The sequence below is a fragment of the Pseudopipra pipra genome, chromosome 4 (genome assembly GCF_036250125.1).
Source record: "Pseudopipra pipra isolate bDixPip1 chromosome 4, bDixPip1.hap1, whole genome shotgun sequence".
Taxonomy (NCBI): Eukaryota; Metazoa; Chordata; class Aves; order Passeriformes; family Pipridae; genus Pseudopipra; species Pseudopipra pipra.
This window is the reverse complement of record NC_087552.1, coordinates 68,517,534-68,532,021: the sequence shown is the minus strand read 5'-3', so window position 1 is coordinate 68,532,021 and position 14,488 is coordinate 68,517,534. Positions and strand designations below refer to the sequence as shown.

Here is a 14,488-nt window from a genome sequence, read left to right as displayed (position 1 = left end):
GGAATTTCACATTTTTCATGGAGATTTTCCATATCAAATGGGCAGTTTCACATTTTCCATGAAATTCCTAATGACTACAAAAAACCCCACATACAGCCCCAGTGTTTGGAAGGGACTTGCTCAGCTTGCCTTCGGGCACCATTTGCCTGTTAAATGCATGTGTGTGAATTTACTTAGCATATCATTTCAGGGATGGGATTGGAATATTTTTTTTTTTTTTTGTTGGGGATGACAGGAGAGAAGCATGCATTCATCCATTCATTCATAAACTCAACTTGTGGCACGGCACGCCGGGGAAGGGATCTCTCGCATCATTTTTAAAACAGAGAGAGTGCAAAGCCCTGTCAACTGACAATATCCATCCAAGCTGTCATTGCCAATCACTTGAATGGACTGCAGCAGAGAGTATTTTCCACAATGAGATACCAATGGGGGTGACCATTAGGTCAGGAATCTTATTTTCTCAGCTCACCAACCCCTGCAAATAAATTCTCACCAAAAGGAGAGAAAAGCCTCATTGATTTGACAAGCGATCAGACACTGCAGTTGTCATTTTCCCAGCAGTTGCTAGCATATTTTTTTGCCTGGTGTGCAAGATATGAATTTTCTGACTTAACCTATCAAGCTCTTAAAGGGATCATCCTTTTTTCATCTGCATCCTCACGAAAAGCACAACTCACAGCAGCAAGACTCTGAAAGCAAAATACTGTTCTCAGCTTTAATATGTTATTAGTTGATTTACAACAAAGTTCACACAGGGGCTTTACTTTGTTGTTAATAGTTGACCTTCAAGAATGGGTTTTCTCCCCCCTCCCCCATCAATACTCATTTTAATTTGTGAAACACTTTTGGTGGGTTTTTTCCCCCATGAATGCATCACAGCCAAATCAAGAGAGGCTATAAAGGCAAGAAAAACAGTGTTTGTCAATGAAAGAAGTCACAATTTTCAGATCTGTGTCCTTGGGCACATAAGTTTTCATAACTTTTTAACTGCACTAATGTCAAAAAAAACCCCAAAATAACTTAATCTTGAATTCCAGCAAAGGGCCTAAATTCTACCTCTGGCTCTAGTCAAACAAATTGGTGCTGGCAGATAAAGTATATCTTACTCCGTGCTACCCAAATCCACTTGACCTCTTAGAATTAGAGCTTGAAAATTCATGTTAGATTTGCTGAGGAGTTTTTTTGAGGGAATACCTTAACATCATCCAGAAGATTTTATTTACTGGTGTAAAAACATAGACTTGGTGACATTTTTACAGGAAGGTTCTTTGGGAATATTTTCTGACCACAAGAGCCTGATCCCCAACTAAGCACAAGTCAGAGCCTGCAGGGAGGTTAAGTCCCAGGTTTAGCTGCTTTCTCCACAACAGGCACAGCAAGGATCTGCATCCAAGTTCCATCAGAGTGACAGCTTTGCTTTTTCTCATTAAAAAACAGAGCTCTGGTGTACAGAAATTTTTTACAGCATGAGAAGCTTATCCCTGCCCAGTTCTAGACACTTTCTGAAGAGCTCACCACCTGTTTGAATACAACTGCTTCAGCCAGCACAGACTGTGATTTGCAAACCTGCAGTTCCATTCATCCAGCCTTTTAGTTCCCAACAATAAAATAAAACTGCATTGTGTCTCAGTCTATGGAATTATTATTATTATGGGAAATAATGGGATCCACTCATACTGGAAGCACTTCTGTCAACATCTCAGAAGATTTTTAAAAATATTATATATCTACATAAATATTTTCATCTCAATAATTGATGTATCTATATTTACTACTGGGAGGAGAATATTGCCAAGTCAGAATGTTTCTTTATAAGTATTCTAAACAATGGTCAGAATTCCATTAAAAACAGATCAAGAATTGGGTGAAGCCTCACCTCTGTGCTTTACACTACGTGCCATACTTGGTCTAGCACCAAGATTGTTCCTGGCAGTTTAGTTTCTCCAGTAAGAACAAAGGGAAGTTCTATGATCAAATGTCAGAAAAATAGTAAGTGGTTATTTTGTAAATTTACAGGTTTCTAGACTTAGTATCAAATGCTTCTAAGCATCACCAGACCATTCTTTGTTAGTCAGTGCTACGTATTTCTTATCTTTGGAGCACATTGTTACAGAAATTCTAGCTGCATATCCAGGCATTAAGTCTGCTTCCAGATAAGCCTGGCTGGCTTAACTTTTCTCCTTTTTCATTCAAGATAAGTGCTCTAGTGCAGGGGACCAACAAAATGTAATTTTGCTCTCTCTATATTCCTTTTTCTGACTTTCCTTCCCCTGTGCACCACACATGGTAACCTCACCAACATAATCCTTTCACTTGCTGCTAATTCCCCGCTTTGATTTTCACTTCCAACACTCCAACTACAATGTGTAATTTTAATTCAGACAGCAATGTTACTAGAGCAGTGAGGGTTTAGTAGGTGTAGGGCACAAACACATTTTAACACATGTCAAATAATGTGGATTCAATGTTCAGGAATATTGTGAAACTAGTTAGCTGTGGATAAAATCCTGAAATTAATTCTCCCTTGGAAATCTCAAATCCTCAGGAAAAAAATAGTTTTTTCTCAAACAATTTAAAAACACATTTTCAGATATTTCCACTGTAGAGCACTAAGGATTTTAAATACAGGCAGGCCCATGCTATCCTGTCAGGAGGACTTTTTCTTCCCCTGAAGTCCATTTTTCCTCTCTCTGCTGTTAAGTTACTATTATCTTCCATTCCTTGTAATAATGGGCTTAAGATCAAGTGAAACTGGAAATGGAAAGAACAGTGGAAGATGACAGACTTGAAGGGGCTTTATTGGGACTATGGCTTGCTCCTGAGGTCAGAATCAGTAAGTATAATTAGATTCCTGGCATTTACAACAAATGTAAAGCAACTCAGAGCTCCCTTTTGTGTGCCTGTAATTAAACATGCACTTTTACTGCCCTCTGCAGTGCTCCAAAGTATCTTTGATTCCAGCACATGAAAGTGGAATGAAAGAGCAGGCACAAATCTTCATCTCTATATTGCACTCATATTTCTGAAAACAAAGTATTTCTCAGCAGAAATGGAACAGCCCCTTTCTAAAGAAACACAAAAGGGAACGTTGTTTTTGTTAATAATTAGAGCCATCCCTGTACCTCCCAGGAACTTTCTCAATAGAAACTTGGACAGACAGAAAGGCCCCAACACAGACAGCTGGGCCCCACTTTAACTCACAAATATAAGCTCCAACTTTTCCACTCAAAATGAAATTATTTCTCGAGCGTTTGAATCAGAACCTTTTGGATAAATTAGTTTCCTCTTGTGCTCAAGCACAATCCAAGAGGTAAGAGACAAGCTCAAAGAATGAATAGGACTGGTAATCCAAAAATACAGTGGGGGCCAGAAGTGGCAGATGTTACATCTTGGTTCCTTGTGTGTTTTGTATTACCCAGATACCACAAAATTAAATACAACACAAGTAGAATAAATTCTGCTCAGCAATACCACTTTCTCTCCTAAATAAAGTATATATACCACATCCTAACTACGCTGTTTTTGTTGAAAATAAAATGGATTTTTGACACTTTCAGAAGTAACTTCAATCTCTTAACTATCTATATAATATTTTGGCAAAATTTTTCCTAATTGTCAGGAAGCACTCAAACTTAATTTTGAATAGCTAGTAAATATTCTTCCCACATTTTGAGAAACCATATAGAAGAAAACAACACAGAAGAGTAAGAATGTCCAGTAAGGTCAAAGTTCTTTCAAATGGGCTCTTGTACTAGCCCACTTTTGAAAAATAAGTGCCTCATCCCCCAGTTTTCCTCATAGATCCACACTCAGGAATCTGTAGTTGCTCTACATGTGCTTTGCCTCCACGCCAGGGCTTTTATTTACATTAGAAACACAACAACGCAGATAATCCTGAAAATAACTCCAGTAGATATGTGCATGAACAAAAGGTTGTTTGAATGGTATTTTAGACTCAAAAACAGATTCATGGAACAAAGATGGTTTTAGCTTGTCTTTCTTGGAGGCTTAAGGGGTTGTACTGGCAAATCTCTCCCAAAATCTGTCCTGCCCCCTCTAATTTTTGAATTGTCTGTCAGATACTGAACAGAAAGTTAGTTACATATGTTCCTTGAAGCTTTATGTGACAACAGCTAAGTCACGAAGGAAGACCCAATTAATGTCCAAGTGAAGGAAAAGTTGGGACAGCTCAGCTCTTCAGTGTTCTGCCTTGCCACCCTATCCACACACACATACCAACAGCCCACCCAAAACCAGATGGAGCTTTAAATTATCCATAGCCATGACTGCTGTCAGTTAGCCAGGCTTGGCATGAGGATGTTGAAAGAGGATAAGGTTTGGTGTGAAGGGAGAAAGAGAAACATAAACCAGAAGGCACAGGTCTATAAAAAGCAGGGTTGACAGGTTCTGCTGCCCACGGAACAACCTGTTCAGTTTTATCTTTAAAGGAATTTAACCTAATAAGGCTAAAGTTTGACAGCAGCACTTGCCCGTTCTCCATCTGAAGCAAACTCCATTGCATGCATCTATGCACAGCTGAACATATGGATGTCACTTTTCCATGAGATCTGTCATCAGACACTGCCCTAAGTGCATGGGGTTAGCCCACATTTAACCACTAGAGGGCTTTATCCTATCACAAAAAACAAGTTTTCCAATTCAGCGTTCAGTACCTTTGGAAAAACATCCAAACTCGGATAACATGATTGTTCTCTTCAAATGCCAACCATAGAAACTAAGGTCTCTAAGTAGTTGAGGGCAAAGGGGAATAATTTGTAGGATTAAATACACTACTATGGATGGCCAGCTCCTTCAGGAAAAATTAACAAATCTGAGACTGTTTCATAAACAGCTACTGGACATGGACCAGTTACATTTCCAGGCTGGAAAATGCTCACACATACCTAGTTCCTGGAGGAGTGTGTGTGCTGAATAGCATGGACCTGAAGAGCTGAACAATTTCCCCACACTATACCAAAAGCAGAATCTTTTAGTCAGACTCCTATATTTCCTCCTCCAATACAGATTCCAAAGAACACACATCACAAAATCCTAAGGACTGTCACAGAGAACTCAAATGACTCAAAAAGACCGGGGTTTTGTTTGTTTTAATAGTATTTGTTCATGTATTACCTTCTCACAAAGAACCATAATAGCAGTCTCAGATATCATTCCTAGATAATTTCTGGAATTAATATTTTTGCTGAAGCTATGGATAAGGTTTAGTAATAAAAATTGATTTTCAGAGACATGGAATCTTTCAGATTAGTAGAGTAATAAATTTCTGTACAATAAGCTCTGAAATGTGTGTCTCCTCTAGCTATCTTAGTGGATAATTATTGGTTCAATACAGAATCATAGAATGGTTTGTGTTGGAAGGGATCTTTAAAGATCATTTTGTTGTAACCCTCCCTGCCATGCACAGGGACACTGTCTACTAGACCAGGTTGCTCAAAGCCCCATCCAACATGTCCTTGAACACTTCCAGGGATGGGGCAGCCACAGCCTCTCTGGGCAACCTGTGCCAGGGCCTCACCATCCTCACACTAAAAAATTAACTTCCAATACCCAGTCTAAACCCCTCCTCTTTCAGTTTAAAACCATTGCCCTTTGTCAAAGGTCCCTCTCCAGCTCTCTTGTAGCCCCTTCAGGTACTGGAAGGTGCTGTAAGGTCTCTCTGGAGCCTTCTCTTCTCCAGGCTGAACACCCCCAGCTCTCCCAGCCTGTCTCCATAGGAGAGATGCTCCAGCCTTCTGAGTATCTTCATGCTCTAAATGGTCCATGTCCTCCCTGTCCTGGGGTTCCCAGAGCAGGATGCAGCACTCCAGGTGGGGTCTCACAAGAGCAGAGGGGCAGAATCCACTCCCTTGCCCTGCTGGCCATGCTGATTTTGGTGCAGCCCAGGACAGAGTTGGCTGTTCACCCCTCAGCCTGGATTTGTGCTTGAGAGATTGCCCTCACCCACGTGCTTTCTTATTTCAAGCCCAGGTCTAAGTAGCCTTAACCTTATGAAGGCTCTAAACAATCTCCTGAATATTCCACTGATCCAACCTGTTTGGGCAGCTATAATGGGGTAGAAAAACTTATTTTTTAAAAAACAATTCTACTGGCTGTTCTGATACTCAGGTATAGACTGACACACCACCAGCTCCTGCCTCCCTTAAAAATCTTAAATAGTTTTTTCTCTACTGTGTTATTTAAGTCTCCACTTAAAGGATGAGTTACAATTTACTCCAGGGTTATTTAAGGTTTCCCTATCAAGTCAAGCTACCAGATTTTACGAGTGTCTAACATATTAGACAGCTGTAAGCAGTATTACTAGCTAAGATACTTGAGTTGAAGAGTTCAAGTGTCTCCACTGAGCCTGAGTGTTGTAACATCAACACCTAAAAACTTCATTTTAGAGATAAACCCAAGTGAGGTGACTGTAAAACAGGTCCTGTTAGTAAACAAGATTCAAGTGTCCACCCAGCTCTTCCAGCAGTTTTTCCTAGAGAACAGAATTTGTTAACCAGCTAATGGACATCTATTAACTACATAAACTGCTTCTAAGGAGTCTGTAAAAGGTCAACAACAGGACCATTGTAAGTCAGACTCAAATTCACCCTGCACAGAAAATAAAGTTTTTAAGGTCCTGCTCAAAGTCAGAGGATGGTGCTAACACAAGTATACCCCAGCCTAGCATCAATATCTCAGATGCACAGCTTCCAGTCTTCTCCTGCATTTTGTTATCCACAGAACATTGCCAGTAGGAAATGAAGCTGAAGAGTCATAAGTAAAAGTAAAGGCAATTCCATTTATTTTCCAGCAACATCCCAATGTAAAAGCAATAGAAACATTAACTGCTCTCAGCAGAAAAATCTGTACAGTTGTTATCATTTACAACAGTTTTACATTTAAAACCAGCAAATTAAAAGAACCAAAAACTTTCCCTAGACATTGTTTTCTTGACTGTATTAACAAATGACTGATAACTATTTACAAATTTCAAATTCAGGCTAATGCTTCAAAAAAAAAAAAGCCATTATTGCACAGGCTTTAGCATACTGACCTCCAATTTCTCGAGAGAATTTAATTTCCAATTGTTTCTGAAATGTTTTTGCAAATAAAGGGGTTTTTTTAGGGTAGGTAGTTAATCTTACAGTAAGTAACTGCAGTAGATGAGTTTACTAGTTACTAATCAGCTACGTGGTTCAGCTGCCACATGCATTACTTCAAGTCAGACTTCTGTAGATGTAATAGCAAAGGAATATATAAAAATATCTCCCCACTTCGCTCTTTATCTGCAGGTGGTGGGCAACTGAAATTATGGACACAGTGGGGGAGGTGGTGCTGGGGAAACTGGTGAGATCTTGCTGTACTATTCATAATTACTTGAGGATAGCACTGCCTTTGGCTAGTTTTTCTACTGAAGAGTTTTATAAAAAAAATCTGATATACATAAATTAAAAGTTAACAAGAAGTCACACAACTGAATCGCAATTTTACATAAGTCTGGTCTGGAGAATATGTAGACCAACCATGACTTTAAAAAGAGTCTTCAACTTTGCTTAAGCTTTCTTACTATTAACAGGTTATGAATCAAGCTAACCTCTCAAATTTAAAGGAAACTTTCTCTAAAACAGTTTGCATAAGACTATTTAACTCACAGTATCAAATTCTTTCAGTGGTTCACTCAAACACACTTCCAGGTCAAATTCACCTTCTGCTTGATACTCAACATGTCTGAGTTTCGTGGGAGTGCCAGAACATGTATCCTGGAAGACCAAGGCAGTTAATAATTAGCAGTTAAATACAGATTTAGTTAGGCAATAACCCAATTAACTTCTGTAATTCAGTTAGACCACCCTATAACAGAGGCTTACAAACACTTTAAAGGCCACACAAAACCCCAGTGCTGGTCTTAAGATTACAGAGATTTAAATGCAGGCTTCTGCCCATTCAACCACATTTGAAGATTTCTTGCAAGTGTTTTAAGGATCTATATACATGAAAATATACAGAGTTAATATTCATCAGAAAAAAAAAAATCCAGTAAGAAAAGCATTCTTAGATCTTTACTGAAGGTTACTGCTCAGCTGTACCAAGTGCCCTGTGGATATAAAAGAAGCCTAATTCTGTGTGCCAAGAAAATCATACCCTATTCTAACATTAGGTATTGCAATCTAAAGCATTATTTCCACTCTATGTTACAATTCACAACTGATTTGCTTTCAACAGATACAATTTTCTTTTGTAGGCTATGAAAAATTAGATATTTGTAATTTGATATGATTTAAAATTCTAACTCTCTAAGTCCAAGACTACAGAGAGATATTGGCTATAGCTGGAAAATATCCAAATTTACAGATTACTCAGCTTTATAAACAATTCCTAAAACATAACATGATGGAATTTGTCAGGTATTCAGGCTACTTGGGATAAAGTTCTAAGTAAGGAAACAATTATTAACAAATTGTTAACAAATATATTTATGCAAATGACATATGCTTACATCATTATCTTGACAGCTTGTTTGAGATTCAGAATTGCTTCCAACAGATTCTGTCTCCATCTCACCAAGGTCAACAGGACAGCTGTAAAATCATTTAAAAGAATACAACACAAAACAAATTCATTTTTTAGTATTCAGTTGCACTTTGTGGTGCAGTTCTGAAAACAGTGAGCAAAGGAGAGCAAAGAGACCCACAGAGATCAGAGGGACAGTGGTGGCAAACTGGGGAAGGCAGATGGAACAGCAGGTCAGCTCCACACAGCCAAAAGGAATTAAAGTCTTGAGACTAAATACTGCAACTTGTAAAAGACAAAAATGCTTCAATACAAATGATAACAAGTGTTATGGAAGAGGGAAGAATTTTTTTTCCCCAGACAAGGTTTTCATCAATCTGTTTTGCAAAGAAGGTTTAATATCCACTGTACATAGACCTAGAACCCAGCATCCAAAGATAAGACTAGGATTTCCACACCAAAGCTTTGCTTTTAGATCCCGTTGCTCCACATTGGTTTTAAAATCAGCACTGTTAGGGAAAACAGCACTTCATTAACACAGAACTGCTTACTGAGGAATTAAGTTAAATCTGTGTCCCCTTCATTCCTTTATTACCACAGGTTTTATTTTGGATGTTCCCTGACCAGCTGTATTGCTTTCTACAGAGGAAAATAAGCAGTTGCAGTACTCTGCATCTTTTAGAGTTTCTGCAGCTTGGACTGTGAACACTTGCAGACATGCTTTGAGTTTAATGGTACCTTAAGATGATTTCACAAGTTCTTCTCTCCTCCTCTCTGCTCAAGAAACAACATTTTTATACCGCTGTTCTTGAACTAGCAAGTGAGAAGGATGTGAGGCACGTTCTTGTACAAGCTCAATATTCAGGGGATCTGCCCTTGGTGAGAACTCTCCAGCACTGCTCCTACCACAGATCAATCTGCAAACTGCTCTGAAAGAATCAGCTCACCTCGACGGTGTGGTGTTTTCTTTTGCAGAGCACTGCAGAACGAACTGTTTATTTTTTAGACATGAGACTTGACATATTAGTTTCTATAAAAGCATCTTGAATGCTCTGTACATACATTTCTTGCAGATCACATCCTCCTTCAGTCGGTGGATCCCAGGAATGCAGTGCAACTTTCCACAGTTTGATCTGCTGGTCCCATGACCTGCGGCTATACTTCTTGAATTTATTGGGAGTTCTGGGATGAACTCCTGGTACACGATGGCACCTATTAAGATATTAGAAGTGAAAAATTAGTGGTTTTCACACATACATAACATAGTTTTAAATGCTAAGTCTTACAGCCTGTATTATTTGAGAGGAGACTACTGGGCAACTCCAGCACTCAAGAAAAGGTTTGCCCACTCCATATGAACTTTGTAGTTTCTCTGATTTCAAGTCAAATGAAAAACAAAAAAAAAAGGTTATCAATCACAGGTGTGGAAACCTCATTCCAGACTCAAGAGCGACTGTAGCCCATTTTGTCTTGTAGTTAACTCATGAGAAACATCGACTGCAAAAAGCAATTTCATTTCCTCTTGTTGACAAGCACAACTAAAAGAACTTTCATTTCCATTTCTGCAGCATGAGGTATTTCTCACAGACTGCCTAGTTAAAAGAAAACCACACCTAATTTGAGTGTTAATGTGACTTCACAGTTAAAAAATGTCTTAAAACTTTTTTTTAGATACTTTCTATTTGAATGTGTGTTGGATACCAAGTTTAGCATATTAAACATGCTTACAGAGAACAGGTATGACTTACAGTTCAGTTTTCCAGGAAGTCAGGCAGCTTACCTAGGAACTTCTTTGACGTATCTATCATATGCAATTGTGTTTTTTCCGTAATTTATCTGTTTCTGTCTTCTCATTAAAACCACTTCATCTGTCTCAAGTTCTACTGTCGCAGTGGACTCCTTTGAATCAGAACTAAAGGGAAAAAACACAGTAGATTTGGGACTGCTGGAGAACAAGCCACACCCAAACAAACCCACTTGTAAAAGGCTACAAACAAACACCTTAAAACTTTTCAAACAAATGCTCTGGATGTTACTAAATTACACTGTAGGAGGAGACTTAAAATGAACTATTTTAAACTGAGCGTTTCAAGAAACAACATGGTGCATGTGAAAATTCAGACTTGTTTTCAAAATTTCCTCAGCTAAGCTAGAAATTTAACCTACCTTCCTGAGGAGGACTTCCTTTCTCTTGAAAATTCATTTATCAGGAGTTTTCTTCTGTATCTGTGAGAGTTCAAATCAGGATTAAGAATATATGTAACACAAAGAGAATATTAAGGCTCAGCCTCACAGTTGATTTTACTTTTCAGCAAAGCAGCAGCACCACAGACAGTGTAAACACCTTTCCACTATGGAATGGATGTTTCAGTTTTCCCTAATTAAAAAAAAAAGCAACTGAGGACTTTCTTTTTCTACAAAATTCCCCTATTCTTATAGCAATGATATGAAAAAAACCAGCCATTAGTGAGACAATACTTAGACGTGTTTCAATCTAGGAGATTCAGGAAAAGCTTCTTCCAAAAGGGAGATACTTAGTGATACACATCCACTCTCCAGTGAGCATCCCATGACATTCCTGCAGGACTTAAGCCAAAGTTGACCTAAAAGCAGCAGCCAAGAGGCTAAGGTGGGCCTGATTTTACTACAGTGGTGAAGTTAAAAATACAAGTCAGCACAGATTCTACAAGACAACTACCATTTCCCCTCTTTTCCCCACTTGATCCTAAGCACCCAGGGGTACCTTGCAATTTCTTTGTTGACATTGGTCCTCATTTCCTCTTCTTCCACTGCAGTTCCCCAGTCTGAACATCGGGAAAGGGGTCCAGGGCCTTCTGGTGTTGTAAAACTAGAATGAAAAGGAAAAAAAAATAGAACCCCTATGTTAAAATTTTGTTTTATTGTATTACCCACCCCCAGCATCTCCTTCAATCACAGCTCGATCCCTATTTAATGTGTTTATTTAGAGTACTCACAGTGGTTGTGAAAATCTTGTGCTGTTCTATTAAAATGTCATCACTGTAAAATTAAGCATCAGTTCAGAGTTCCACCTTGAGGTTGGGTGGTTTCTGTTGGGTATTTTGTCTTAAAAAGTTTATGTAGGTATCTACAGAAACATAGCACTGTAGCATGTAATGCAGCTCACCCTTTCAATAACTTTCAGCTGGTGTCCTTCAGAAAACAGTACATGAAATACCAGCTTTACTCACTGACTTATTTTCACTCCACCAAATGACTTAAGAATTATTTATTCCTTCATGATTGCAGACCCATTAGCTATGTAAGAGACAGAAGTTAGAACACAGAATTAAGATGTAAAGCTAATTAATTAAAATTACACCACAGCACCAGGAGTTTCTCCATGTGAAAATATGCCTCATAGAGAAAGCAAAGGCACAAAAAAAGTCATATTTTAACCAGCAAACTGAGATTTGCTGTGACTTTGCAAACTGGTTTAACAACTTTATTGCAGCCCATTAGCATCACAAGCAGGTTCAGAGTCTTGCAGGGGAATAAGCTCAGATCCCTTCTCAGCCATCTGTAGCTGCCTACATTTAGACTATTCAGTGTTTTCCAGTTTCTGTCCTCCTGATGACCAATTTTCCTTAAGTACAAACTGAAAACTGTATCCTCCAGAGCAGAGCTTTTTCAGAGGATCTTGAAATGCTCTGGAGACTTACGAGGATTCTGGGCAAACATGTCCCCTGAAGTCAGGGAATTAGATCCATCTGCACAAAAACCAGCCTCAACTCCCTCCCTGCTCCCAAGTTGTCTAAAATTCTTTTAAAATGATACCCAGTTACCAACTCAGCAAAATTAAAAATTCAGAGCAAACAGTACAGGTCCCTCTGAAAATATCTGTTCAATCTATATGGATTCTTAGCATTTTCTGATATTGATTTCTAGTTTTGCAGAGAGCAAAGGGCATGTTCAATTATTGCTCTCTGGTGCTAGAGAACAAACAGCACAAACCCAGCAGTCCCAACATCTGAGCTTCTTCCTCAACACTGATGCACCTTTATGTACTTGTTTGATTCTGCACCTGTGCTGCAATTACAGAGAATTAGGGACAACTGGCAGGGCTCTACAGCTTTTTCTTTTCATTAATTTGCTCTGGTGCCAGACATACTGAGCTCAGCCATCTTACTCAAGACTCTCATCCCCATTTCACACCTGGTGAGAGGTTCTGTTGCTGTGCTAGGACTGTAAATGGTGCTCAAACACTGCCACAGGAACAGAAAAACAAGGCTACAGCTGGCCCCACCTGAGTCTAATGTATGACCCAGTCTCCATCCTGCTCCTCTTTGCTTTTTAGAATTTTAATTTGGCAACGTTGAATTGGCATAAACAAAAAAAAAATAGTAAAAAAAAATTTATCACAGGAAGAGAACGATTTCAGTCAGAGCTGAATCCAAACTGAAATGAAAAAAGTATGCCTGCTCCATTTAATACTGGAAGACACACAGAAACACTGCTTATTTAGGTTGAAGCTGATGAAACTATCTGTAGTTTCATTCTTGTAGTCCTATTCAAACATGCCTTCTGAAATCAATTTGAGTTACTTTGCATATTGTAAGTTGAGCCGTTGACCAACATCTTCCCTGCTCACTATCAGGAAAGGAAAATGGGTAGTTACAGGGCACAGCCCACGTCATTTTAGATTTGAAACCTAAATTCAATCTTCTGGGGCTGTGGCCACAACTCCCATCTGCTGATCAAAGTCACTAAAGGGACTTGTGGCATGAATATCTTGGACTGTAAATGTGATACTTAAACTAAAATGAAGTTCAGCTGTGTGGGGCAATGGTAAGGAAGGCAGAAGAGCAGCAGTGTGAACACACTGGGAGACCTCAGAAGTGGATCTACCCCAACACGTGCTGACACAACTTCTCAGTGTAGTCTGTACTGCCTCCAAAAACATGAAGGCAGATGACTTCTAAGAACTGAATTTTTGTCATCTTTTTTAATTTTACCACAGCGGTTTGTACAGTCTATATCTACAGATAAACAATTGTCCTGTACAACTATTTCTTTGCGATAAATGGCAATAAGCAGCCAGGAAATAGGGCAGAAAATTATCAAGAATACAATTCAAGAGATAAGAACTAAATATTCACTCTTCAGAAGTGACTCCAAGGTAGGAGTACTGCCCGAGATCCTTTTCCCTCCTTTAAGACCAGCTATTTATGGCTGATGAGCGACCGATAAACAGGCAGGGCTTGGAAAACTCAGTAGAACAGCCAGTTCACAGCTCCTGGCGAACAAAAAGAGCCGGGAGCCGCTCCCGTGGCCAGCAGCGCTCACCTGTCCTGCCGGCTCTCCGCAGGACGGGGCTCGTTTTCCTCAAAAACCGAGGATTCGGGCTCGTTCTGCCTCCGCCGCCTCCCATCGGCGCCGCGTTTCCGCGCCTGGGCCCAGCGCGGGGGGTGCTGCGGGCTGGAAAAAAACACGGAAAAACACAAGGTGAGCACAAAACAGGAGGGTTTTAGCGCATTAAAACCTCCTTCAGACATCGCAGGTATTTATTTACTCATTTCACTCCCACAAACCCAGCGAGGCGGCTCCACTCGCCCCCTCTGAGTGGGCTCCCCGCCGCCCCACCACCACCAAGCACACCTCAGGGCCGGAGGGGAGCGAGGGCCGGAGAGCTGCGGGGAGAGGAACGAGAGCTGGGCCGCCGCCACCCCCCGCCTCATCCCGGCGACACTACCTGCTCTTCGTGCTGCCGTGAGGGCTCCGCTGGCGGAAGGACATGGCGAGGGGTGTCCTCGGCAGGGAGGGCCGGGCGGTGAGGGGGGAGCGGAGCGGGCGCTGAGGGAGAGTCGGGCGGTGACGGGGGAGCGGAGCGGGCGCTGAGGGAGAGCCGGGCGGTGACGGGGGAGCGGAGCGGGCGCTGCGGGGAGACAAGGACAGAAGGAGCGCCGCCGCCTTCCCGCTCGGCCCCTTCACATCTCCCGCCGGCGCTGAGCGACAGCGC

General features: G+C 40.5%; 1 protein-coding gene across 1 annotated transcript; it reads right to left on the bottom strand.

The window, feature by feature from the left end:
- Positions 1-6,779: 6,779 nt before the first annotated feature.
- SLBP (stem-loop histone mRNA binding protein) lies at positions 6,780-14,488 on the bottom strand. The gene is made up of 8 exons (XM_064653445.1): positions 14,222-14,488; positions 13,816-13,947; positions 11,255-11,359; positions 10,678-10,737; positions 10,292-10,423; positions 9,574-9,723; positions 8,498-8,579; positions 6,780-7,760 (listed from the first exon to the last, which is right to left on the bottom strand). Exons 1-8 carry the CDS (start codon positions 14,263-14,265, stop codon positions 7,644-7,646), a joined length of 822 nt encoding a protein of 273 aa, XP_064509515.1. The 5' UTR covers positions 14,266-14,488; the 3' UTR covers positions 6,780-7,643.

Bases quoted from the DNA above. Each gene is read 5' to 3' on its own strand.
- SLBP (XM_064653445.1), bottom strand. From the start codon at position 14,265: ATGTCCTTCCGCCAGCGGAGCCCTCACGGCAGCACGAAGAGCAG. The intron at 13,948-14,221 runs GTAGTGTCGCCG...GTTTTTTTCCAG, and splicing joins CACGGCAGCACGAAGAGCAG to CCCGCAGCACCCCCCGCGCT. The intron at 10,738-11,254 runs GTACCCCTGGGT...GAACTCTCACAG, and splicing joins GTCAACAAAGAAATTGCAAG to ATACAGAAGAAAACTCCTGA.